The following is a 26,527-nucleotide window of genomic DNA, read 5'->3' as shown; positions in this document are numbered from 1 at the left end:
ATTAATAATGAAAATGGCCCTTCCATGGCCAGTTGGATTTTGTGTTACTGCAAAATTGGATAGGCCCAACCCAGTTCACTTGGCTGGGCCAAATCTCGTCTTAATTTTTTATATCAATGGGCTATGCTGGGGTGAAAAAATGACTTACATAAGCAAGTGATATATTCTGGCCTGGCCCAGCCCGTTTCTGTGCGATAACTTGAACCCAGGGTCTTATTGGAAACATTCCAGCAGAGAAAGGGCGCATTCATCGCACTCCAATTTTAAAAACAATTTGGCTCGAACATGCACTATTCCGAGAGCGAGATCAACGCGTATCTGTACCGTTTGACCAATAAAAATAAAAAATAAAGATAAGGAAGGTCTTTTAACCTTTTCTTCTAATAGTACAGGACATAGTAGTGGTGGAGAAGTTGTTCCCCACGCCTTTCGTCAAACTATTTTTGAGGAAATAGTTTTATTATTAAAATATATAAAAGTACTTTTATAATTTTCTTTTGTGATTGCAAGTCTAAGTTACTTTTCGTGCATTGCAATAAATAATCACACCCCTCAGCTTCTAATTATGGCACGGTGGACCAAGTTTCGGTAACTACTCTCCTCAAGGTAGATCGGATCTGCGCTTAGCACTTGCATAAACTAAAGGGGTGTGTCGACCCATCTCGAACGAAACCAACGCCGAATTACGGTGAGCGAGGACCCCGACATAATAAACTAACAATTCAATATACTTGTTGAGGACGAGTATAATTAATATATATATAAAATTGAGCTCTTATATTTTTAAAAGTATCAAGTTATTGATGCTTGTAAATTTTTAGCCATTGAATTAAGAAATATACGATTAGGATGATGTGAGCTCTCTAGAGTTGAGTGGGTGATTGATTGAATAATATAATCTAACGGTTGAAAATGATCTGAGAAGTAAATCTAATAGTAAAAACTTACTATATATATATATATATATATATATATATATATATATATATATATATATATATATATATATATATATATATATAAACTTTCCTGCGAATTATATCGGAATCTTAGAGATTGGGCTTCCCATTCCCCCCACTTTCTTTTTCACAAGCAACCGAGATTTTTCCTCCCCCGCTAACTCAGCGCGTTAGGCATATGTGAACACCCATTAATGCCTTTTAATGAAGCCACTAATTCTTTTGCACTGCTGATGCATGCATTAATATTAAAATCCTCCTCCCATGCTTAACTCTAGATCACTTCCATCGATCATAGAGAGAGGAAAATGGGGGGCGCGGAGGATCACGAGCATCATCTCTACTCGAGAAGATCGAATCAGCAAAGGTGTCGTAAGCGAACGAAGCTGAAGATACTGCTGCTGGTGATATCGACGAACCTGCTATCCGTGTACCTGTTCTCCGGCGCGACGCTCGACGTGCAGTGGCCGGAGCACGCGCCGCGCATCCACCTCTGGGACTCGGACGCGCTCCGCCGCGACCTCAACTCCACGCGCGCGAAGCTCGCCGACGCGCACGTCGCGCTCGCGGAGCTGCGCCTCCGCTGCTCCGCCGCCAGCTCCCTCCTCGACACCCTCCTCTCCGAGCTCGGCCGCCTCCACGGCGACGATCCCGACGGGCTCGGCGACGGCGAGCTCTCCGGCGAGCTGAAGCTCGTCGCGTCCCCGCACAAGCTCCCCCTCGGCTTCACCCCGAACATCGGCAGCGACGAGCTCTACCCCGTGCTCGGCGCCGCGTGCCGGCGCCACCAGGCGGACCTGCTCGCGTACATGTCGTACGAGGTCGGGCGGGAGTGCCCGTCCGACGAGATCTCCGCGCAGCGGCTCATGCTGAAGGGCTGCGAGCCGCTCCCGCGGCGCCGGTGCAGGCCCAGGTCCCCGACGAACTACGTCGAGCCGACGCCGTTCCCGGAGAGCATGTGGACGATCCCCCCGGACACGAGCATCACGTGGGACGCGTACAGCTGCAAGAACTACAGCTGCCTGGTGAACAGGGGGAGGGCGAAGGGCTCCTACGACTGCAAGGACTGCTTCGACCTGCTGCGCGGGAGGGAGAAGGTCCGGTGGCTCTCCGACAACGGCGGGCTCGACTTCGGCATCGACGACGTGCTGCGGACGCGCCGGCCCGGCGCGGTGCGCATCGGGCTCGACATCGGCGGCGGCACGGGGACCTTCGCGGCGCGGATGCGGGAGCGCAACGTGACGGTCGTGACGAGCACGATGAACTTCGACGGGCCGTTCAACAGCTTCATCGCGTCGCGCGGGCTCGTGCCCCTGCACGTCAGCGTCGCCCACCGGCTCCCCTTCGCCGACCACACGCTCGACGTCGTGCACTCCATGCACGTGCTCAGCAACTGGATACCCGACGTCATGCTGGAGTTCGCGCTGTACGACATCTACAGGGTGCTGCGCCCCGGGGGCCTGTTCTGGCTCGACCACTTCTTCTGCCTCGGCTCGCAGCTCAACGCCACCTACGTGCCCATGTTCGACCGGATCGGGTTCAAGAAGCTGCGCTGGGCGGCGGGGCGGAAGCTCGACCGGGGGATCCGGAAGGACGAGTGGTATGTCTCCGCTCTGCTGGAGAAGCCCGTAACTTAAAAAAACTTAGAAAGACCAAATCGATCACAGGATCGATCCAAGCAAATAAGCTGGAGAGTCGATCGAAACTAACTAACGCTCCGGCACACATGATTCAGAACTTTTGGTATTCTTTTGTTAATTTCCGGACCAAAATAATTAAGTTGAGATCACCGGAAACAGGTTGTGTTATTATTGTTGTTTTTAATGGCTCACTTTTTTCAATTTGCTCTTCTTCCACACACGACACAAACACTTTTTTCAGTGGTATCGGGAGATCGTCTGTAATTGAACAACAACACTTACAACATTGTCAAGTTTTGCAATACATGTATCAATCGTAGGCATTGATCGAAGGCGCATATACATCAAATTTTGCTGCTTCTTTTGTTCTGTCGAAATGAAGAACAAACAACAGGAAATGTTACCGGAACTTAATTACTTTGGTTCTAGCTTTGGTGAAGGCGCGCCGCCACTGTAGTCGAAGGAGCCTTCGTTACTATAAGGGTGACGAATAGGGCTCTTACTCGTCTCGGCATAATAGCTCATCGACGTAGATGCAGAACCAGCATTCGGGTTCATGCCGGCCATCTGCATGATTTTCTCAACCTCGTTCACCACCTCGCTCATCTTGGGCCGATCAAGTCCCGACTCTCCTACGCACATCATCGCCAAGTCCACGTATCTCTCGAACCCGCCAAGTGCGGCACCTAAGCCTAAAGCTGGATCCAGAAGCTCATGTAGGCTGTAGAGATCCTTCGACTTGTCCATCATCGCATTAACCTCCCTTACGACGTATCGGCCTGGCTCCAAGGGCTTCTTTGCAGTGATAATCTCTAGCAACAAGACCCCAAAGCTGTACACATCGCTCTTCTCGGTCAACTGTTGTGTCATGTAGTATTCGGGGTCTAAATATCCCTGCATCAAGAGTGCATGCTAATAAGGACTTCTACATGCAAATTCCGGCAAAATCACCTATCTTTAACCCCTGTAAAATTTGAGGTCTTGGGTATACCCCTCAAAATGCAAATTTTTTTACTTCAAACATAGCTTATGGTAATTTGGGAAGTAATCCAATTTCATGCAAGGAAGTTGGTTTTGTAAGTAGAAGGGTATATACGCTAGAATTGAAATTTTTTAGCGTATATACCGAAACTCAGATTTTTAGCTTTGCAGGTGTATATCCATAAATATTTGTCAGTTTTTGACTAAAAAGAAACAAAAACATGTGTGTTCTACCATCAAAAGACAGCCACTAACCATTGTTCCTTTCACTTGAGTGGTAATATGACCCCTTGCATCGTCTCCAAGCGATTTAGAGAGTCCAAAATCAGAAACTTTGGCATTTAAATGCTCATGAAGGAGAATGTTGCTTGATTTAATGTCCCTGTGAACTATTGGAGGGTTCGCGAGCTCATGCAGGTAGGTAAGACCTCTAGCGGCGCCAAGTGCAACGCGAAGTCTCCTTTTCCAATCTAAGCGCACCCCAGATTTTCCTGCACAAATAGCAGTCGGTGTAAAAAAGAATCAAAGATTACCCGATAGAGAGGCGAATAAAATTCAAAAGAGAGTATGCCGAGAGGCGAATAAGAATCAGACATTACCTGATAGGCTTTCTTTTAGAGTACCGTTTGGGACGTGCTCGTAGACGAGCATTTGTTCACCTTGATCAAAGCAGAAACCAACTAGACTGACAAGATTCTTGTGGTGGACCCTAGAGAGCAGCTCGATCTCGGTTTTGAACTCCGACTCACCTTGCATGGAGCCCTGTTCAGCTCTTTTGACAGCAATCAATTGACCATTACTCAGTGTTCCCCTGTACACCTGGAAAAACAACCTCACCAATTATTGCCGTCGTATACATAAATAAATGCTTATTCATGAAGATTATATACTTCGTTATAACATATACCAATATGAACCAGTGCAAAGTAAGGGATTACCTTTCCGTAACCGCCATTTCCAATCTCATTGGCTTCAGAAAAGTTATTGGTGCATTTCTTTAGTTCTTCGAAGGAAAATAATCTTGCTCCTTTAAGTTGTGGTATGCTACCACTGCTTTTGCTGGGATCCCACGAAACTGTAGGCAAATAAAATTTGAGCAAAATGCATAAACAATAATAGTAGGTCAAAGGAAGTCCAACTTAAATTGTCGGCGAAACTTACCATACGACCGGCTTCTAGCATCTTCAGACCTTTTGGTTTGTTTCCGTCTTTTAATAACAAAAACGCCAAGAATAATCAGTGTTACTAACAGAGCCACACCGCCGATTGTTGCTCCGACAATGATAGGCAAGTGATTTGGTGTTGGCGCTGGCGCAGGAACTGCATGCAGAACAGCATAATGAGATGTGAAAATCTCACAAATCCTTCGCTATGTGATTAGTATCGGCTGTTAAAGATTAAATGACTTTACCAGTAAAAGGAGGGTACTCCTGTCCGACGAAATAGTAGGGCCCGAAAATGGTCGGAGGCTTAAACGTCTGATTGCTGAGGATAAAACCAACCCCAGTAACATCTGACTCACTAAAACGGATTTTGCTGCTTGGAAAAACTTGCAGACTCATCTCCAAATTGTTACTAGAATCTACAAAAGGGTGTGACAGCGAAACGGAGTCTACAGGAAGCTGATTAATCGTAAACGACTTTTGGAGTGCTTGTTCCAAGGTAAGATAATATGTCGTGTTTCCAAGGTCCGAAAAGGATGGAGATCTAAAATATAGAGTGCCCATATATGGAAATGCGCAGTTACAGTTGGAACTTAGACTCTGATCTGAAGAACAAGTAGGCGGCAGCGTCACGCAGTTCTTAGGAGTTGAGTACGACGGAGCAGAGTTTTGCAAAGTATTGCAGTATGGGAGATTGATTCCACCATTCTTACAAACCGGGTTGCCCACAAGTCTGCCGCATAGCACGAAAGCATACTTAATAGAGAAAAAAAAAAATATTACTGGTGGTTGCACTCTCAATGGCTACCTATGAACATTCAGATTTTTACAGAGGTAGATATGTAAATAAATGATTTGTAGTTGCAAAATTCCCACAAGAAAAAGAAAATTTAACATGATACATGCTTTGTTGCCATGTAGCAGAAAGATTAATTGCTTACATGATTTGTTTGTTGTATCCTCCACCAACTATTATCGCACTGATCTGATTGTTCTGCAGATCAATAAGTTCAAGCTGATTGCTGTAGTCTGAGCTAATATTTAGAGTGCCATTAAAGCGATTGTTCCTAAGCCTCCTGCCTCGACAAGTTCACATTTAATGAAATTACATTTTAATTGAAAAGAGAATCAGCACTAAAACCATATGTAGCTTCTAAGAAAAAAAAGATTAGTCAGGATCAATCTCTTGGGATAATGCATCAATTTCTCCAAATGTTACCATCTTTTTGTGCGAGGACGGGAAATATACCATTCATTTAGACTAATAAGTACTCACAGTGTCTGCATCGGAGAAGCGCTTAACAGACCCTGGGGTAGCTGCCCTCCAATTTTTAGGTACTCCAGATATATGCAGTAACAAGAAATTACAAGATATTAATGAATTTCATTTTGAATCACATGCATTTGCCCTTCTATCATATTTCTCACTAGTTTCAAAATGGGCATTACGAAAACAGTGTTGCTTTCGCTAACAAGGGAACCTTTACAATCCAAACAAATCACCCTATACTCCAACAACCAGTCCAAAGTGAGAACAACTGAAGCCTGAAATTCTAATTTTGAGTGATAGATGAGACTGCAGGTTTCCATTAAAGATAGGTTGGAAGAGTTTACGCTGTAGAAGAATTCGTTGTGGATGTCGATTATGTCATCAGGATAAAAATGTAAAGGTCAGTAGTGAACATAATTGACAGGTCCGAACTATTAAACTCACTGGATCCTTCTGTTTTTGCAATTGATATAAATGTTCTTATATAGAGAATGATTATACAAAAGCAAAATATCCAATTTGTTTATGCTCTATGTCATGTTGAAAAATATCACGTCTGAAAGTCAATGGTTAGATAAGGCTATCTAATTTAGATGATAGAATTTTTGGCAGAGAAATGTCAAGAGAGAGAGAGAGAGAGAGAGAGAGAGAGAGAGAGAGAGGAGAGAGATACAATGTTGTCAAAGATGGCAATGATGCGAACCAGCGTGGAATATCTGATGCATCAAAAGAGTTGTTGCTCATGTCCCTGTGTATCTAATAGTATAATTAGTTTAGAGACAACATTGTCATGTTGTTTAATAGCACTAGCAGAGTCCAGAGATCTATGAATCACTAAACCCAATGATATTTTTATTTGCAATTCAATAAGTCAACGAGAGACAAATGTACGTAAAAATTTCTACAACAACTTACACAAAATTTAAGGCATTCATTCCAGTTAAATCCGGCAATAGACCCGTCAGTTTGTTATTTGCTAGATGCCTGGGATATGAAATTTAAAAGAAAAAAGAAGCCATGTAATGATATGTTTAGTGAAACTTTTAAACTCATCATTTATTGAAAAATCCATAAAATCCAAAAGTTCCACCAAAATGATGACCAAGTAACTCACAGTTCTGCAACTCGAGTAAGGTTGTTCAGGTTGGTAGGAACGGGGCCAGTCAACGAGTTCATATCCAGGCGTCTGCCGCATATAATTACAACCGAAATTAGAAGTCCATGGAACTGAAAACCCTACTCATCGTAGATCGTATATGCAAAATATATACTTACAGGACCTCTAGAGTCGTCACGAGTCCTAATGTACAAGGGATGCTCCCCGAGAAATTATTATTATCGAACAGCCTGAGCAACAAAGAGTAGTTACCACTTAGAAAGACAACTTCAACTTAGGTGTAGGAAATACGAAGGATTATTACAGTACTTACGCATGAATCAGTTGCATGTTCGAGCTGAAGAGTTTACTTGCGATGGCGCCAGATAGCTGATTAATGCCGAAATGGCTGTAACGCAATTACACGTGCAGTTTTCATCCGGTTAGTTCCAAACGCATGAACTTCTTGAATAAACCAATGGTTTAGAGGAGAAAGAAAACATACAAGTGCTTCGTATGCGTCAACAAATCGAGGCCAGGAGTAGTGCCATCAGAGACTGGAATTGATCCTGTAAGTTCGTTGCCGCCCAAATCCAGCCAGTATAGTTTTGAGAGATTGCCAATGGTTGGAGGTATGTTTCCCGTAAAGCCATTAGAGTTCAAAGGTCTGTAGACATATAACGCAAGCATTTAAGCACCATCATATTAAGGAAATTTATGAAAACATAAGGAGGTAGAAAAAGAAGAAAAAAGAAAAAGGTTCTGGTTACTTACAAAAAGACTAGCCTTGATAATGAACCAATCTCATCAGGTAGTTGACCATAGAAGCTGCAACCAACAAGAATCCTGGATAGAGAACACAAAAAACACAATATTACTTACGGATTAAAGCAAGAATGCAAACTTCCTTTTTTCTTTTTTTTTCTTTTTTTTTTCTTTTGCTGCTTACAAATTGATGAGTCTGCTCAAGCGCCCAATTGATGCAGGAAGTTGTCCGGTCAAGCCCTTGTTGTAAGACAAGTCCCTGTATAAATATAAGCTTGGAATAAGTTAAAAAAAAGTGTTGCATAAGAAGGATTATTAACAGATATATGAAGTGATGCAACAGCCTCAATACATTGGCACCAGGATTGTTTAACTTGCGTTTGCGTTGTTCATCATGTAAATACAAAATGTGAAGCACCAAATGTTAGAGAACTTACAGAGCCTGCAATTCCTCTAGATATTGGATATCTCCGGAAAGAGTTCCTTTCAGTCCCAAGCTCGACAGAGTTCTGCCAAAATGAGATTTTTTTTTTTTTTTTTTTTTTTGATTAAACAGGGATTTACCCTATTTTTGGAGTACAGTGGAACAAAATGAGAATTATGATGAAAGATTTATGTCAATTGGTGGTGAAATCTCTAACCAAAATAAAAGAAAGTTGTTGAGCTGCTAACATGGAGACTATGCGGGATTTGGCGCATTTTATTCCAACCCAATTGCTACCGCAAGGGTCCGAACCGATCCAGTTGGACGGCGTATTCTGCCACTGACTGGTGAGGGATTCGAGCGCAGCAGCTACACAGGAAAGATGCATGCTATGTGACATCTATAACTTCATCTTTTGCAATTTCTACTTAGTAGGAAAAAATATATCTTTGTGGCTTTCTAGAACATGTCAATGGCAAAAGATTCAACTCCCTAGTGAACTTCATCATGTCTTTGCATTGAACATAATAACAATAGATAGTCATGAAACATACAAATTGGAACCAAAACATACCATCCTGAGGATTTGTATCTGCAGATGTGACCAAAACTCGAATGAGAAAACCAAGTAAGAGAATCCAACAAGCTGGTCGAGTTGATCCCCATCTAAAACTGTAAAAGCCAGAGAAAGATTGAGGTGATTGCTCCATCTTCTTGCAATGCAACTCTCCCAAATGCCAGATAAGACCAGGTCTATATGTGGAGTATAAAAGATTGTGAGAAGCCCAGCACTCGTCTATAAATAAGGAAAAGAAACAGTTGGGGGTGCATCATCCTAAGAATGCCAAATCAACTGCTTACCAACTATTTGCACAACTAAATTGAAGGGTGGCACGCCAAACTCCTCTCTAGAGGGGGTAGATTGATTTTGGTAAACGCGGTGCTCACTAACTTACCCCTGTACTTCCTGTCTGTGTTCAATGCCCCCAAATGGGCGATTAAGAATTTCGAAGCTCTTAGAAGAGATTTTTTCTGGAATGGAGGCCGCAACTCTGTAGGCAAGGGCTGCTTGATGGCGTGGAAGAACGTGTGTAAGAGTAAGAGGGAAGGGGGGCTTGGCATCCTAGATGTCGAGAGCATGAACCAAGCCCTCCTTACTAAATGGTGGTGGAAATTTCATACAGCACCCCAGTTACAGTGGAATAAGATAATCCATGAGCTTTATTACCGTCGACGTAAACCACTAAGAGAAGGCAAATCCTTCATACCATATTCTAGCTGGTGGAAAGGGGTCCTCGGCCTTAGCGCTATTTTCTCTTGGGGGATGGCCTACAAACTTGGTAACGGACGCACCATCGATTTCTGGCTAGATCGATGGTGTGGGGATAATACGCTGAAGCTCGTGTTCCCAATGACCTACAGGACGTCCGAGGGGAAAAGCCTCAAAGTGAGTGACTGCGTCATGAGGGGTGGGTGGAATTGGCGTCGGATCACGGGCGTATCTGTAAACCAGAGAACAGGGATGGGGACAGGCCTAGTGGAGTTAGAGGAAAGGGTTTCTCGTTTTCAAATCATGCACACACTGGACAGACTACAATGGCGATGGAGTGAGGATGGACTTTTCTCGGTAAAATCGACCTACGAGGCGTTGACGGACGGGGGAACAAGGGATGAACGAGCCGCCAGTATTTGGAGAATTAGTATCCCTCTAAAGGTAAAAATATTCTGCTGGCTGGTCCTCAAGAAGAGAACCCCTACGGCGGACAGGCTCTTTAAGAGAGGGTGGATACAAAACCCAGCTTGTGTACTGTGTGGAGTGGAAGAGAAAACAGTGGACCATCTGTTTACCCAGTGTGTGTTTAGCAAGTTTATTTGTGTCAGGGGCATCCACGGGGTACTGGCCCAAGACCTGGGGGAGGAAGTGAACCTAGTATGGGATAGGTGGACGACTAGAAAATCCCTGTATAATAAGAGAAATAGTCTGACGGACTTAGTAGGATGCTAGTGGATCGTTTGGAAGACCAGAAACGACTGGATCTTTAGGAGTATCCAACCGAACCCGGGAACAGCGGTTGCGAACCTCAAACAGCTGGTGAAGGATTGGGATTCCCTGCTCTCTACTTAGTTTTTTTTTTTTTTTAACCTGAACCCTTTTTTTTTTGGTTTTTTGTATTTTTTTTTAGGGGCCCAGGTTGCCCCACTCTTGTAGCCTAGTTCATCTATCCAATGAATGAAGCGGGTAGCGTGCTACATTTTTCTCAAAAAAAAAAAAAACTATTTGCACAACTGAGTCTTTTCCCATCTTAAATAAAGATTGTAGGTTGGACTCCAGGCCACCCAAGTGGGGGTTTAAGAAAACAAAATGCAGGGTAAAACCCGCAAGTTTGTACAAGCAATTACTTTATCTCCTCTTGTTTACTATTCGCTTTGGATATACATCAACATCTCTTTCGCTCTCCCTATCAATATTTTTTAAAATAAGTACTGTGTATTGTATAAATTTTGTATGGGACTTACCTCAAATATCAACTATTTCATCCAACTATTTAACCTTTATTAGTTTTTTTTAGTGTCGAAAAGTTTTACATGCAATGGTTCAGATATTGGAATACACCAAATATATATAATAATTTTTTCGACCAACAACTCATTCAGATTGAATGGTAGTGTTGGCATCGAGAGATTATGAATTCAAATTTCCACCAAGATTTAATAAAAACAACTCTCCTTGCAAAGTTCGTTGGCCAGAATATGCGTGCCAATGGTCGTACTTTTAAAAATGTTTTATTTTTTTTAAAAAAAAGGGAAACATGGCACCATGTATACAGTTGGATGCAGAAATTGCTTGGTAGGCCGAGTTGACTTTGTTCTTTGGCGAGCAACTTTGTAGATCATCTTTTTTGCGCAACAAACAAGATTCAAGAAAAAAAAAGGAAAGAACGAAATAGGCGCATATTCGAAGACTGATCTACCCGACGGACGAGACGACAAATAGAGTACATAGCTTGGTTCATCTATGGACATCGGTGCTCTCAGGAGGACGAGATTGAATTTTCTGATCAAATTCGACTCTTTTCTGTATCATTGTGTTCGGGTGTAGTTTGACTTCCGTTCGTGTGTTTTGCTACCTTGCTAACTTTTGTCGTTACAGGCGGCCGCCACCCGCTATTAGGTGCTTTTGTAACTTTTCTGCACTGTACAAATAGGGTATATCCCTGTTTTCTCAAAAAAAAAAAAGAAAAAAAAAGGAAAAAAAAAAACACCTATTTCTGTTGCAGATCAATTGCAAAGTAATAATATAGAACGCTGACCATTTCCATTTGAGCACTGAAATTGAATATCCTCACATTCAAGAATCAATTTAAGCTTAAAGAGAAATAAGGGCTCATTTGGCTTACCTGTTTTAATCTATAGAATGAAATGAGATTTATTGATTTTAATAGTTGTTATTTGTTTCATAAAATTTTAATTTTAATTTCTATTTTGCTTTAGAATAAAAATGACATAGTTTATTTATAGCCCAATTGGGCTTGAAAGTTTTGGATTTGCCCATTTCAAAATAAGCCACTCAATGAGCTCCTTCGCAAACAAACACCTTTCTCTACTCTCCCTACTTCTCTTTTTTTTTTCTCAACCAAAATACTCCTTCAAAAATTTTAGAGGTTTATTTTGACTTTTATTTAATAATGAATTAATATTTTTTTTGGATGATTTGTCATTTCATTATTCTTTCCAATGCAGTTTAATTTTATTTTCCATATTCATGTCGTCGGGGTGGACCGAGTGGCGGAGGGGAGGAGAAGAACGAAGGGAAAAAATAGATGAAAAGGAAAAGGTTGATAAAGAACAATGAAAAAAGAAAAAAATGAAGAAATATGTTGCACTATTTGTATCACACTATTTATGTAAATTTGCACATTTATACTCGATTTGTAATATTTGAAAAGAGATTGCACTCTTTTCGTTTTTTTTTTTTTAAATGTTATGTATGATAATAATATTTGTCTTTTTAGAAAAAGAAAGAGAAAAAAAATGAGAGAAGTAATTTGGACTATATTTTGAAAATTCAGCCTTATATGTAAAATAAAAAATATGATCCGTTTACAAAATTACAAAACTAGAGAAATTTTACACAAAAAGATTTTACAGTTACGTGAATTATGTAAAATATACTAAATAAATTATAAAATAACTGATGGATTTAAATATTGATGTTAAAAAGTCACGAACTTGCTTAAATTAAAAAAAAAATTGAAATAAAAAATTTTAAATGTCAGATAGTTTAATAAAAAATAGATGATAATCGAGGATTCTGGTGTACCGACAGTATTGCGCACGATAAAATCGTCGTGTTCAGTGTTCATCAAATATGACGCTCCGATCTAAAATTAACGATGGATGATAAAACCAACATGTTCCTCCAAATGAGCTTCAAAATCATTCCGAAGACCGAGCCTACATTTCTGATTTTGGTCTGCTGTAGTTCTCAAAAGCGCTGGTTGTCGACCTCTTCCACTGAAGCCCGTCAATCCTAACCATCCAAGGCGCGGCTTCCGTAAATCGACGGCCCTGATCCATTGTCGAACAGTGGCACCACCATTGGTTCCTCCGCTGCACGGGGGAACGCGTGCTATCTCGCGGTCTCTGCGTGTCGTCGAGAGTTTCCGATTCCTAAATTCGAGGGCGATCGAAAGGAGAAAAAAAAAAAGGAAAAAGAATCCCCAAATTTGATCGAATAATTCCGACGATAATATAAGTGTGGCAATTCGTTCTTTCCCGTAATTTGTTTCCGTATTTTTCGATCCCATTGGGTGAGAAGCTTTTCATGGACAACATCACGGCCCTAGCTCCGAGCATGGGCTTCGACGCCGGCGAGGTGGAAGCCCCAATCCCGATCCAGTCCCAGGAACCCCACCTCGACCACCAACCCATCGCCGCCGCCGCCGCCGCCGCCGCCGCAGATCACGGGCTCCTAGCCGTCCGATCGGACGTCCGGGACGGAGTCGACGGTGGAGATCCTCCGCCTCCTCCGCCGGCCCCGGATCCGCGGGAGCCGGCGATCGGCATGGAGTTCGAGTCGCCGGAAGCGGCGCGCGCGTTCTACGCGGGGTACGCCGAGCGCGCGGGGTTCCGCGTCCGCAACAGCAAGTCGTTCACCTCCCGCGTGGACGACTCGGTGATCATGCGCCGCTTCGTGTGCTCCAAGCAGGGCCGCCCGACGAAAAAGGACCCGTTCGACCTCACCAAGAAGCGCCGCAACCGCGCCTCCTCCCGCGAGGGCTGCAAGGCCATGCTCCAGGTCAACCGCCGCGACACCGGCCGCTGGGCCGTCTCCCGCTGCCTGCTCGACCACTGCCACCCACTCGGCGCCTCCTTCACCGACAAGCCCCCGCCCGCCGCCGCCGCCGCCGCCGCTGCTGCCGCTTCGCAGAAGAAGCTCTCCAAGAAGCCGTGGGAGCTCCTCGCCTGCACCCCCGCCGAATCTCACTCCCACCAGAACGGCCTCGGGCCCGGCGGTGGCGTCGCGCAGAGCTTGCTAGAATACTTCAAGAAAATGCAGGCCGAAAACCCCGCCTTCTTCTACTCGATTCAGCTCGACCGGAATAACTGCGTTCAGAACGTCTTTTGGGCGGATGGGCGGGCCAGAATGTCGTACAGCTATTTCGGCGATTCGGTTGTTTTTGACACGACCTGCAGGAAGAACAAGCGGTTGGTGCCGTTCGCGGCGTTTACCGGTATGAACCATCATAGGCAGATGATAGTCTTCGGCTGCGCATTTATGACCGACGAGAGCGAGGATTCGTTCGCTTGGCTTTTCGACACCTGGCTCATGCTGATGAGCCGGCAGAAGCCGGCGTCGTTCACCACCGGTTACAGTGAGGCTGTGGAAGCGGCGGCTCGGAAAGTCCTTCCTGATGTTAGGCATCGGTTCTGCAAGAGGGACGTCTTCAGTAAGAGCAAGGAGAAGCTGGCCGATGTATATTCGGCGCATCCTTCTTTCAAGGCCGAGTTGAAGAAATGCGTGGGCGAGTCAGAGAGCGTCGAGGAGTTTGAATCAAGTTGGAATTCGCTGATTGAGAGATATGATTTGGTTGAGAATATATGGCTGCTAAAGTTATATAGTATTCGCCACAAATGGGTCCCCGTGTTTTTCAAAGACAAGTTCTTCGGTGAATTTTCCGGCGGTACAAAATTAGAGACCATGCAAAAATTCTTTCAGAGGCACTCTATTACGACGACAACGCTGCGTGATTTGGTCACTCAGTTCGATAAGGCCATGGCGGGGCAATACGAGAAGGAGATTCAGGCGGATTTTGCTACTATTCATACTAGACCCGTTATGAAGACTCCGTCGCCGTTGGAGAAGCAGGCATCTGATATTTATACAAAAACGATATTTGAGTTGTTTCAGGATGAATTGGTTGAGACTTCAGGTTTTCTTACCGAGAAAGTTGACGATGGCGTGACTAGCATCTTTCGGGTGATTAAAGTTGAGGATTCCAGTAAAACACATGTAGTTAAATACAATGATTCGGAAAAGAGCATTATCTGTAGCTGCTGCAAGTTTGAATTTTCGGGCATTTTATGCAGGCATGTTTTCAGAGTGATGATGGTACTGAGTATTCTTTCGCTGCCTGATAGTTATATATTAAAAAGGTGGACAAGGAATGCCAAGAGCGATGCCGTCTCCCTAATACCGAGTAATTGTAAAAAGCCCTTGAATTGGCGGTCCAATGATCTTTTTCGCGATGCCATTAAGTTTGCAGAAGAGGGTGCCACATCGGCAGCTATTTATAAAGTCGCAAAGGGAGCGTTGCAGAAGGCTTTTGCGGAAGTCTTAGCTTCCAAGAAAGGTTGTTCATTTAATGGGAGTAGGTATGATTATGGCCCCAGTATGTTGCTCAAATCTTAATCCATAGAGTTTGGCCCTTTGTAGTTTAGATGCCCAGCAAATGTTGTCTTGGGCTCAAATGTCTTCTTTTGTTGCCTAATATGAACTATTATTTTGACTTAGGATATAACCACATTTGGCTTCAATTGCTTCTAATTACTATTTAGTTCAACAGTTAGCACTTTTCCCCTGACTTGCGACCTGTCAGACAAGCTTAAATTTTTGTTTGGAAATCTGTCTATCAGGTAGTTGATGAGATGCTTGTTTCATAACTCCCACTGATGAAGATGCATGTTCTGACGGCGACCTACTTGTGCCAGTAGTCTTGAATGTGGAGTCATCGCGTAAGAGTTAGCTTAATGCATGTTATAAAGTTAACTTCTTTTTCTTCTGAGATTTTTTTTTTTACTTAAATTAATCATGGATTTGCATCTTTTCTGTTTTTTCCCCCCTCTTGTTGGTTACTTGTGATTTCTTGCATATTTCTTCACATATTGCTTGCTTACATCTGACCATCAATATGCATCAATAATTATGTCTTAGTGTGCCCTTCCCCCCCTTCTGTTTCAGCTATTTTTGACTTCTTAAAAGGCGTATTCTGGTAGTGGTATCCAGTGGGTTTTCCTCAACATGTATGCAATCCTCCCTTTCACTTGACCTTGGCATCATCCTCGATTGAGGTTACAGATGAAGCATCAGGTTGTGAATATCAGAAGTCTCAGCTATCATTACTTCAAAATTTTTCAGCTTCCGCGACAAAGGCCTAACATTCCAAAGTGAGCCCTCATAGGGCATATGCAAGTGAAAGATAGCGACACCAGTTCACCGTCGCAGCAGGTGTCGTTGTGCTACCCATGTAGTTCATTACAAGATCAAGAATCCTAAAGAATGTACTGATCAAATTACTTTTGCGAATTACAGATGCTCTCGGTTTATTGTGATAACAAATTAGTTAAGAACGTCGGAGGAGAAGATCGCGCTTTTTGTGTGCATTTCCTGGTTTTCGGCGTTTGTGTGCCGAACAGAACTGTATGTGTGGGTGATTTGTATGTAATGAAACTGTGCTGCTGCAATTGTCTAAAGACACATTTCAGGGAGCTTTCTGAGTGCACGGTCTCGAGGATGACAAGCTAAGATTTGAGGTGAATTTCGTCGCGGTTGTGTTTTCTGTCGTGGTTTCTATTCAAGCTGTTTGAAGATTGATTAATTTGCAAGTTGATGAATCTGCATAAAGATCTTAAGCAAACTTGTATACTTAAATATCTTTCCTATTGTTTTTTATCATACTTATCCTGGTTTATCTTTAAGTAGGGATGAACTACAGAATCATTGGTTGAAGGAGGCCCCACACGAGGTCGCATTTGAATCCGCGATTCTCATGGATCTGGTGGTCCTAGGTTTGTAGGGCCCACACCTGGCCTGACCCATTATTATTTCTCTTTATTTCTCTTGTGAAACGGTGGTGAATTATTTACCTATCAGTTTATTCTCTTTTAAGCCCTATGTATAAAGATCACCGTTCTCCTCTTAAAATAATAATAATAATAGTAATTGAAAATAAAAATCGAATTTTTCAGGGGGTTTTGGACGCTCGCGGGACCCACATGCCGATGCAAACGAAATTGCTCTTTAAATTGGAAAAACCAAATTTGAGTGAAAAGTTTACCATGAAGAATGCAGACAAAAATTGTATGAGCATCGTTTCCAAACTACCGATGGGCGTCGCGTGGCCTAGTGCGCCCATCGCATGAGCGGAAACGAGAAAAAAAGAAAAAAATTTATGCACCTGAATTTTTAGAGAGGGAGAGCGAATGGAGGGGAAGGGAGGGCAGCAATGGGCATGGGATGACACGCGGCACCTATCTGCATTGTTTCCAAATTAATAGTTTGAGAACGATATCTGCATCGTTTCCAAATTAATAGTTTGAGGACGATATCGACATAAGTTTTCAAATTAATAGTTTGAGGACGATACCAATATAATTTTTGTTCTAAGAATGCAAAGATGCCTTTAGTAGACGTGGCTCACGTTCAAGCGAACGAGCAGAAGAAACGAAACATTAATTTTTCGAGTGACGGCCTCTCCATTATTTTTTTTAATTTACAAACACTTTAAATTATTTGTAAAATAAAAATTAGTAAGTATCTAATTGCGTAATTTAATTGAGTAATAAAACGTACATCAAGGTACTTTTCAATTTAATAAGGCGTTTAGACGAAAAGTAAAGTTAGGGACCGATTTGAAAATAACGCATAGGTGAGGGGTAAAAGAAAAGGTAAGGGAGAAAACCTTCGTTCAAAACCCTCTTCTTTCCTTTTTTTATTTTTTATTTTCTTCTCGAACCCCTCTCCCGTCCAAATCTCTCGTCGCCTGCTTCCTCTCGCCCTTCGCCGGAGGGGCCTCAACGTCTCCCACCGCCCCATGCCCTAACCCTAGTTCCACGATTTCCTCTCTCTTCGTGCTCTCTTAGGCGCCATTAGAGCTCGGCGAAGCTCCTCTCTCTCTCTTGCGCGCGCGCGTTGTGATCGGTCCCGAACGCTGTGGGATATGGATGGGGGTGGGGGCTATAATCCGCGTACGCCTGAGGAGGTATTCAGGGATTTTAGAGCTAGGAGGGCCGGAATAATCAAAGCCCTAACCACTGGTCTCTACTCTCCTACCCTTTTTTTGTTTTCAAAAAAAATTGAAGTTTTCAAAGATACAGCTCATTTTATAGTGTGATAAGTTTTCGTTTTTGCGATTTTTTTTTTCTTTTTTGCTCTCTCTTTGTGCAGATGTCGAGAAATTCCACCAACAGTGCGACCCAGGTGAGTTGTTACCTTTTTTTTCTTTTATTTTCAATTTTATAAGAAAAAATTCCGGCTTTTTATGTCGTCCTCTCCTATTAGGGTTTGTTTTTCTTTGCTCTTGTTGCTTGATAAAAAAGAATTTTTTTTTTTAATTTTTCGCTCGTCTATTGTTAATCCTGAAGTGTTACCTTTTCCATTTAAGAGATATTTACATTCATACCCCTGCAAAATTTGCTATGTACGTTTACATTCCTGCAAAAAACTGAATTATCATAATGCCCTTCAAAAGTTTTGTTATTTACATATTTAACCTCATGCTTGCAAAATTGCCCCTCTTTGAGAAATTTTTTCGAATTAGACACAACCTGTGTTCCATGAATTGGAGTTCTGTTTGAGGGACATATACTTGAAAAATTAGATCTTAGCATTTTGTGGCAATTGCTCTTAGTATTTCGAAAAGTTACCTTAGGTTAGTGTAATTATTTACCTATTTTTGTGGAGTGAGATGCGTAGAGAATACTCAGCTCTCTAGCTAATTTGTCTTTAAAGATTCTAACTAGTGAGATTGTTAGCTAGTTTCTTTTCTCACAACAGATCATTTCTAAGGTCTCATTTAAGCGGTTAATGAATTAATTCTATTTCTGATCATATAGATTGCCATTATAAGCAAAGTGTTAAATTGCGCTTCTTTATATCCGCTTGTAGTATAAACTTTACGGTTTGATCGGCTTGCTGAGGTAATCAAACTCTGCGTGCAGAGAAGGAGAATTTATGTCTGTATGGACATCCCAATGAGACTTGGGAAGTGAACTTGCCTGCGGAGGAAGTGCCGCCTGAACTCCCAGAGCCGGCATTAGGTATAAATTTTGCTCGTGATGGAATGGAGGAGAAGGATTGGTTATCATTGGTAGCAGTTCATAGCGATGCGTGGCTATTGGCTGTTGCCTTTTACTTTGGAGCGCGCTTCGGATTCGATAAGGAATCCAGGTACTTCTTTTATTGTTTGATTTTACCAAAGTTATAACCTAATTACCTCGCTCAACAAGCAGATGTATTTTGTTTTTCATTTATCATTGATGTACCAGTATTCAGTTTATGTTCTCTCTTTTATAGGCTTTATGTTGCCAAACAATGACACTAAGCTTTTAATAGGCATATCAAGGCCTTTGCTTAGGGTTTCTTTTTCTGTGTTTTTATACTCAAATCTGTGTGGTTGAATAAACCAGTCGATGGAGTTATCTACGTTTTGGCATCCATATTATTGTACTTTATGTATTGGGTAAATCAATCTGTAAATTTCTATCTACTGTAAGATGTGTTGTTATGAAATTGCTTGGCCGCTTTGCTGAGTGTGTTCGCTGCAAAGAACTTGCGATATATCTTTCATTGCCAGCTATTTACTGGACATTAACACATGAAGTTTTCTAATTTTTATTTTATTCCCTTTTCTTAACAATCTTATTGTTTGATTGCCTTCGGTCAAAATATCTGCTTTCATTACGGACGGTAGGGACTTGGGTCATATTGTTAGTTCCACTGCACATTAGTGTTGTAAGCTTGCATTGAAGTCTAAATTTTGGAGTTTCTCTTGCGCTTAGATGCTGGATGATGAATTTCTGTTTTTCCATCTGTTTTCATTATACAATAGTCCCTTGGGTTTCCTATTTCTTTAGATTTATATTCTTTCAATTTGGTTTCCCATCCATAATTATTTGTACATAATTGATTTTTATCCTCCGAGTTGTGAGTCCAAGTCTTTTCTCATGGACTACTTTCTTTCCCTTAGTCATGTAAAATGTTCTTAGAAACCTTGATTATATTGCACTTTTGGGTGTTGATGTTGTTTCCAGCCCTTTTGAGCAATTGATATGCAATGTACCACATACTGGAGATGTCCCAAAAATTAGTGTTAAATATCTTAAAAGGGCCTGTAACTTCACCCATGTGCTTATTAGTGTCATGTCTCAAAAAATCTTGTTCCAATTTGGACAAAATCATAAATGGAAGTTGCATTTGTTAAGTTGATGAATGTAATGCGACTGGATCCTGCATGAGAAAATCCTATGATTTCTCTCAGTTGGAGATGGTGAACATGCCGTATGCTCCATTTTTTATAGATCTAAAATCAACTGAAACAGTTATTTTGCTTTGTCATCACCATACGGCTTCTATTTTTGCTGCTCTAAATTCCATTATTGGTCGCTAAAACTGGTGCCCAACTTCGATAACGAGTTGGTGAACACATCCCAAAACTAGTTGTGCTCAACTTCAATAAGGTGTCTGTGAATGCGATCCTTCATCCCTTTGCCTTGTCTTGGTGAATTCTGTTAGTCCTCTTGCATATATTGTTTACTGTTGTACCTCCTATTGCTGTTAATGGTCCCATCTTGCATATATTATATAGGCTGCTAAAGAATGATAAAAGCTATTCAATGTATAAAGCAGTGCCTTTCAACAGTTCTCTCATAATGCCACCCTATTACACCATTCCTTTTGCCTTCATAGGCATTCCATGTTTCATGTCAGGTTGTTCACAATGAGATGTATCGGTTTTGCTAACTGCACAACTTCGAGATATTGAACCCATAGAAACTCCCTCATGCAGCTAAAGCCCGACGTATACATTCTTTTTTCATCATTTATGCAGACTATTTAGATTAGAACTTTGGATGCTCATCTGGGTTTTTCATCACGCTATAATGCAGGAAGCGGTTGTTTACCATGATTAATGGTCTTCCCACTATATATGAGGTTGTGACAGGAACTGCGAAGAAGCAATCAAAAGAAAAAACCCCTAATAGCAGCATCAAGAACACCAAATCAGGCTCCAAAGTTAGTTCAAATGCTCAGTTCAATTGCTCTACAATTGCATCATAATTCATATCTTCATCCAATTCTAAATGCCATCTTTGGCAACCTCTTTCCTTCCATTACTCACGGAAGAAATCTTATTGCAGCCGTCACGGAACTCCGAATCCCATACTAAGGCCTCAAAGATGCCTCCAAAAGAGGACGAAGAGAGTGAAGGAGGTGAGGGCGAGGGAGGCGAGGAAGAGCACGGGAACACTCTGTGTGGCGCCTGTGGGGACAATTACGCGAATGATGAGTTCTGGATTTGCTGTGATGTGTGTGAGAAATGGTTCCATGGCAAGTGCGTTAAGATCACTCCTGCCAGAGCTGAGCACATCAAACAGTACAAATGTCCTGGTTGCAGTAACAAGAGGGCTAGGACATGAAGGTTTTTGAAAGCTCGTGGTCGGCCTTAAAGATGAAGTCGTCGGAAATGTCAGAAAGGGAGACTATTTTCGATGCAGCTGATAACCGGTTTAAAGTTTAGTTTTATGTCTTACTGGATGTCTAATCTTTGTTAATTATTGGTGTCTATTTGGCTTGTGACTTCTCAGTTTTAACATATTGTAGCAGATAGTGAAGTTTTTCAGCTTTCTTAGTCCGCGCTTTGTGATGTGGTGGCAGATATGAACGCATCAGGTCATAAAAGCATGGTTCATGTTTTCAATTTAGAATACCAGGTACTTTTCTAACTTTGTGGAGTTACTCAAATTAGCCCTTAATGGAGTGCATTTCACTGCATCTTTTTCTTCTACTTCGGCCCTAATGGCTTTAGCAGCAGTGTGTAGTGTTGTCAGCTGGGAATTGAGTGGTGTATATCAATTAGTCTGGTAATGTGTTGGTATATACTATACACTCGACTGTTTTCCTGAACTTAAAATGTGCTCTTAATTAATAGAGAGGATGAGATATATTGAAAGAATCCTTCATGTGGTATTATTTAGTTGGTGCACAATCCTTGTATGTGGTATTTTAGATTCAGTGGTCACATGTTACTCTGCCATCTGTTTTGTTTTTTTTTCCTTGTGTAAGAACTAGGACTTGGATAGTTGGACATGTCGGTAGCTGTATTGTAATCAAGCAATTTGAAAACCCGTTCTTACGATGTTTTTATATAATTAACTGACTGATAGTGAAGTGTAACAATATTTGTATGAATTCTAGCTAAAATTAGAGGTTTATGTGATTTCCATTCAATATTTTTGGAGGGCAACATTACGGGATTATGAGATAGATATTCATAATACGGGGTTACGAGAGAGAGTGAAAGAGGATTTGGGAATAATTTGGAAGAAAAAGTAATGTATGCATGCATCTCAATCTTTGGCTAAAATGAATATCAGATCATTTATAGTTTGTATATTGTCAATAAAACTGGGATTGAGATCACACAGTTAAGAGTGATGATAAAAAAAGGGGATGGGGATAATACTGAAAACATGAGAAATTCTTGAACTGGCTAATAGTACAAATAGATGTGGGCTTAACCTAGCCCTAGCCATACCAAATAGTATGAAACCTCAGGAAGGAACATGACTTCACGTGGACTGAAACAGTGACAATGCTGTATGGTCTGAGAAAAGGGCATCTTCACTGCTGAAGGTCATGACATGTATTTTTGGCTCTAGTCCTCATCTGCAGGTGACCACACAGAAAAAATTCTAACTAATTGGAAGGTTGAGATCCCTCTACTGCAGCAGAACAATCATGTAGGTTTCTGTTTTCATGGTGCTGGAGCAATCATTAGAAACCCTGTATCTTGTTTTATTAATCGAATCTTAAATAAAAAATGGAAGTATTGTGTGAAGATACTGGTGTGTCTTTTAACAGCAAACACCATAGGGGGTGGTGCTCTTCTAAACTGGTTTAATTATATGAGGTGTGAGAATCAATCAGAGACAAAATTTGAAACTTTGAGTAGATTGTGGGTGTGTAAATTAGAACCGTGAGGAGATGGCCAGCAATAATTTGGATTAGAAGAAATAGTGACAAAAAGGAAAGAAAAGAAAAGAAAAGAAAAGATCTCAAAATCAATCTAAATCAGGATTTTGCTAGATTAGATGCATCATATGTCACCTTTTCTAGAAAATTGTGGGAGCTCCACCACTTATTAATGCCTCAGTATGTTCCTCAATGTGTCAACTCTTCGTATTAACAACCTGTTTCGAAGCAGAAACCCATCGATTTCCGTGCAAATTATGCTTAGTTTTTTTTTTTTGTCGATTTAATCAAGAGAAACATTAGACGTTACACAATACTTTGGCGGTTTTTATTACTGAAATCCACCCAGAAGAAATGGATTCATTAATTTCTCGAGCAAACTTTGTGAAAACAAAGAATATCAGCAGCAGTTATAATAATGCAAAATCCACCCCCACAACAAGACACCATTCAAGCTACTAAAGCAAGCAAATAAGAACCAGAAGGAAAAATAATAATAATAATAATAATAGTAATGATGTAGGTAAATAGTTAGCTTGGTCTCTCTCTGAAGAGTCGATCCTCATAGCTCGGAAGAGAAACCGATAAATTCGGTCATAGCTAGCGTCTGCATTGCGTGTCCTGTTGACGAACTATCTGTCGAACTCGATGCCAATGAGAAGCTCAAAGTTTGTACATCTTCTTCATCGAACTCGACCCACACGGTGCTTATCGTTGTTTCCAACTTTTGAGAAAATAGAGCACCGATTGGTTCGTTGGATTCGGTCGGAGACTCTTCGCTTGTTGTTTGCGTTTCATTCTTCTTCTCGTCCTCAGGGATTGCCATACGTTCGTAACAATAACTGGGCAAAAACTGCTCTATTGATGAGATTTGGGTGGGCGCAATAATTCTCACACAAGGATAGTCCAAGCCCTTGCCAAAAATGCTTCTCTTGCAATTTTGATAGAATTCATGAAGTCTAATCGTTTGTGCGCATGCTTTCTTGAGGATTTCATGAGCTGAAACCCTCAAAGACTTCTTAAGATCGAAGGTGGATCTCGCCAAATCCTCTATCATTTCTTGGAAGCTCTCGTAAACCCGAAAACTCTCTCTTAAGATAATGTTGACCGCCGACTGAATCACCCGCCCGTTGCTCAAAACATCGACGGGCAAACAATCCATGACCCGATCCAGAAGGCTTTGGCACTTCGAAAGTCTAAATATAACCGACTCGATCGCTTCCTCTTCATAAGATAGAGGCTCTTTTCTGTGTGGCCTGCTTGGCTCTAGATTTCCAGCTTGGTTGATGATCCACACCATCCTCTCTCTGAGAAAGGATGAATAGCTGAGGAGGAAGGAGTGCAAGCCATTCGGACGGCCCAAGCACCATGAGAGATCGATTCTAAGGTCTTGACTGCGTAGATCTTGCTCGAAGTACCGATCGCCGCCGCGAAGAAGGCGGTGGAGGAGTAGAAGAGATTTTAGCGCCACCACGGGGTCCCGCGTGCTCTCGAACCTGCTCGAAATCCGATTAGCCAAGAAGGAGATCGAGCCAGGAGTGTTCGAGACTAGGAAGAGGATCTCGTGCACGTACTTATCGTCTATAGGTGCGTCGTGGTGGCTGGTGCATCGCACGATCGTAGCTTCTATGTTGGTGATGATGGTGTGCTCGGCCGTCGAAGCTTTACGTATTGCATGGTCCATGAACGCATCTAGGGCCGCGAAGAGCTTGCTCGTCACCTTCATCACTTCATCACTATAGTTGCATACACTTTTAAAAGACAAGGAGGGTATATGGCATTTAAGGTGTAGAGGAGGAGTAGGTGGTGTTAGGGGAAAGAGGATTTTAAAGGAATAGTTTGGCGTTGCTCATCCATTAAAGAGTTTGATGCTTTGCTTGACTATGAGGAGAGAGAGAGAGAGAGAGAGAGAGAGAGAGAGCTCATGGCACATTCATTAGAATTCTCAAAAAGTGTTTCTTTGGAGCACCAATAAAACAATTGTAATGCCTTATGACTTTTGGAAAGGATTGGGGGGGGGGGGGGGGGGGGGGGGGGGACNGCCTCGATCCACTTTGATATAATGGTAGTTAATTCGAAGGTCAACGCTTTCGTGGGCTTGGTGGGGGAGAATCACATACTGTGGAGAATTGGATTCTCATGCATCAAAACCTTCCTCTATTGGTAAACTCTAATGGGGTTTGACTCATGGGCTTGTTTCTTTTTCTCCCTGGATTCCCACATCAACATCAAGAATAGCCTGTGGGGAATGTAGGGGGAACAAAGTTTGTGTTTTCTACTCTCCACTTGATTAGCAGTAGCATTAAAGTAAGTCATCATACTAATCACTTTCACAATATCTTCTCTCTCTCTCTCTCTAGACCTGTTAATAGTTGGACCGGCGAAACTAGCGGGTTGAGCAATCTGTGGACGGGTCATTGTGCTCACAGATTATGCCAGTGTGGATAAAATTTATCAGCAAATTTTTTTAGATAGCAATCATTCTTATCCATATCCGCCCGCTGGTGCACTGACGGGTATACGGGTTACCTATAAGGTGTTTTTTCCTTTCTGTTTTTATACTTTCCAAACACAAATAAAATATATATATATATATATATATATATATATATATATATATATATATATATATATATATTTATTTATTTTAAAAGATTCAAAATATAACTTACAGTTTAACATGATAATATATAATAAAGAAAAAAAGATACTAAGAGAAATTAGTGTTAAAAGTTACAGAAACAGATAAAATTGAAAGAATATTCACTTTTTTATTTTTTTTATTTTTTAAAAAAATTATATATGCAAGTGTCTGCAGGCATAAATACCGGCCCGCAGAATGCCCAAAATGCTCATGAGTTGACGGGTATCCGCCTATTTTATTTATAATTTTTTCGGTATGAAAGATTAGCTAGTACTCACACTTATAAATTTGCTGGTAATCTGTGGGCCGGTATCTGCAAGTACGACTTGAAATTGTTAGGTCTATTAACACTAGACTTTCCTTCAAACTTAATCCAGAACAGTTGAAGAGGGATGAAATCTAAGCATTGATATGCTTAGAAAACATCTAGTCGCCCAGCAGGCTTTTTCGAGATACTTTTGAAATATAATTATACTTTTTCCCTACCTTTTCTCATTCGATGCTTTCAGTTCTGTGACTTTTATCCCCTCCTTGTGTTAACAAATGATTTGTGGAACGATCGACGAATCGCATTGCGAAAAGTGTTATGTAAAAGATGTTGTTGCATATGAAAGGGATGATTTAGGACTCCCCTTGCATTTGCTTTCATTTCACATCGATGCTACTTTCATTTGTTCTCGACTGTGTGAAAGAGATAAAAGCTTGGCGTTATACATCATATGGCATACTTTTTGATTTTAGCTCCCAATAATTTCAATATGTGTGTAAAACATGTGTACTACACTATCAACATATATTTGATTTATACCGACTGTCCCTAGAGCAAGTGGCAAAGGACTTGGTGGTTGGTACCTGAGACTCAAGTTCGAATTCTAGTTGATGTACATTTTCAACTAAGTTTATTTCTAAATGAAATAAACGAAGCGGGTAGTGTGCTACCTATCTCTCAAAAAAAAAAACATATATTTGATTTATGTATATTCCTCTATAGAGTTACCAGTGAAAAAAAAAAAAAAGAAAAAAAAAAGGGAAAAGCATATCTGAATTAACACTGAATTGCGTTGAATCAGATGCTTTGACAAAAGTAGCACCAACTTGCAGAAATGCCCTTA

The 26,527-nt window shown here is 41.4% G+C and overlaps 5 protein-coding genes across 10 annotated transcripts; 3 read left to right on the top strand and 2 right to left on the bottom strand.

Annotated features, from left to right (window-relative positions):
- Positions 47-2,941, top strand: LOC109722790. Its single transcript, XM_020250927.1, has 2 exons — positions 47-688; positions 1,238-2,941. Exon 2 carries the CDS (start codon positions 1,268-1,270, stop codon positions 2,594-2,596), a length of 1,329 nt encoding a protein of 442 aa, XP_020106516.1. The 5' UTR covers positions 47-688; positions 1,238-1,267; the 3' UTR covers positions 2,597-2,941.
- LOC109723336 (probable leucine-rich repeat receptor-like protein kinase At5g49770) lies at positions 2,998-9,420 on the bottom strand. The gene is made up of 20 exons (XM_020251672.1): positions 9,255-9,420; positions 8,873-9,094; positions 8,547-8,667; positions 8,312-8,383; positions 8,059-8,133; positions 7,884-7,955; positions 7,615-7,776; positions 7,444-7,518; positions 7,289-7,360; positions 7,128-7,199; positions 6,929-6,997; positions 6,691-6,761; positions 6,020-6,095; positions 5,685-5,819; positions 4,992-5,476; positions 4,742-4,900; positions 4,519-4,655; positions 4,180-4,399; positions 3,836-4,071; positions 2,998-3,493 (listed from the first exon to the last, which is right to left on the bottom strand). The coding sequence occupies exons 1-20, from the start codon at positions 9,418-9,420 to the stop codon at positions 3,014-3,016; spliced, it is 3,177 nt and encodes a 1,058-aa protein (XP_020107261.1). The 3' UTR covers positions 2,998-3,013.
- On the top strand, positions 12,695-16,754 carry LOC109722996 (protein FAR1-RELATED SEQUENCE 9-like). 6 transcript variants are annotated; one of them, XR_002219589.1, is made up of 3 exons: positions 12,695-15,174; positions 15,761-16,332; positions 16,502-16,754. XR_002219589.1 is itself a non-coding variant. In XM_020251180.1 (2 exons), exons 1-2 carry the CDS (start codon positions 13,124-13,126, stop codon positions 15,768-15,770), a joined length of 2,061 nt encoding a protein of 686 aa, XP_020106769.1. In that variant the 5' UTR covers positions 12,695-13,123; the 3' UTR covers positions 15,771-16,393. The 6 variants fall into 6 exon arrangements, 2 of the variants coding, with proteins under 2 accessions (XP_020106769.1, XP_020106770.1); XR_002219588.1 differs by lacking the exon at positions 16,502-16,754 and having other exon boundaries at positions 15,761-16,027; positions 16,112-16,393; XR_002219590.1 differs by lacking the exon at positions 16,502-16,754 and adding an exon at positions 15,436-15,534 and having other exon boundaries at positions 12,699-15,174; positions 15,761-16,393.
- Positions 17,473-21,752, top strand: LOC109722997 (PHD finger protein ALFIN-LIKE 8-like). Its single transcript, XM_020251182.1, has 5 exons — positions 17,473-17,835; positions 17,966-17,998; positions 18,739-18,967; positions 20,686-20,812; positions 20,938-21,752. The coding sequence occupies exons 1-5, from the start codon at positions 17,739-17,741 to the stop codon at positions 21,214-21,216; spliced, it is 765 nt and encodes a 254-aa protein (XP_020106771.1). The 5' UTR covers positions 17,473-17,738; the 3' UTR covers positions 21,217-21,752.
- Positions 23,098-24,773, bottom strand: LOC109723395 (putative clathrin assembly protein At1g33340). Its single transcript, XM_020251739.1, has 2 exons — positions 24,346-24,773; positions 23,098-24,267 (listed from the first exon to the last, which is right to left on the bottom strand). The coding sequence occupies exons 1-2, from the start codon at positions 24,495-24,497 to the stop codon at positions 23,334-23,336; spliced, it is 1,086 nt and encodes a 361-aa protein (XP_020107328.1). The 5' UTR covers positions 24,498-24,773; the 3' UTR covers positions 23,098-23,333.

This window comes from Ananas comosus, linkage group 17 (genome assembly GCF_001540865.1).
Source record: "Ananas comosus cultivar F153 linkage group 17, ASM154086v1, whole genome shotgun sequence".
Classification (NCBI taxonomy): Eukaryota; Viridiplantae; Streptophyta; class Magnoliopsida; order Poales; family Bromeliaceae; genus Ananas; species Ananas comosus.
The sequence above is the reverse complement of the archived record's forward strand: the minus strand, read 5'-3'. Positions and strand labels throughout refer to the sequence as shown.

Excerpts from the sequence above, each read along its gene's own strand:
- LOC109723395 (XM_020251739.1), bottom strand. The coding sequence starts at position 24,497 with ATGAAGGTGACGAGCAAGCTCTTCGCGGCCCTAGATGCGTTCATGGAC. Across the intron at positions 24,268-24,345 it reads GACGCACCTATAGACGATAA|GTTCGAGAGCACGCGGGACC; the intron begins GTACGTGCACGA and ends GATTTCGAGCAG.
- LOC109723336 (XM_020251672.1), bottom strand. The coding sequence starts at position 9,420 with ATGCCAAGCCCCCCTTCCCTCTTACTCTTACACACGTTCTTCCACGCC. Across the intron at positions 8,384-8,546 it reads AAATCCCGCATAGTCTCCAT|AACTCTGTCGAGCTTGGGAC; the intron begins GTTAGCAGCTCA and ends TCATTTTGGCAG. Across the intron at positions 7,200-7,288 it reads GTGACGACTCTAGAGGTCCT|ACGCCTGGATATGAACTCGT; the intron begins GTAAGTATATAT and ends TATATGCGGCAG.
- LOC109722997 (XM_020251182.1), top strand. The coding sequence starts at position 17,739 with ATGGATGGGGGTGGGGGCTATAATCCGCGTACGCCTGAGGAGGTATTC. Across the intron at positions 17,999-18,738 it reads CCACCAACAGTGCGACCCAG|AGAAGGAGAATTTATGTCTG; the intron begins GTGAGTTGTTAC and ends CTCTGCGTGCAG. Across the intron at positions 20,813-20,937 it reads ACACCAAATCAGGCTCCAAA|CCGTCACGGAACTCCGAATC; the intron begins GTTAGTTCAAAT and ends ATCTTATTGCAG.
- LOC109722790 (XM_020250927.1), top strand. The coding sequence starts at position 1,268 with ATGGGGGGCGCGGAGGATCACGAGCATCATCTCTACTCGAGAAGATCG.
- LOC109722996 (XM_020251180.1), top strand. The coding sequence starts at position 13,124 with ATGGACAACATCACGGCCCTAGCTCCGAGCATGGGCTTCGACGCCGGC.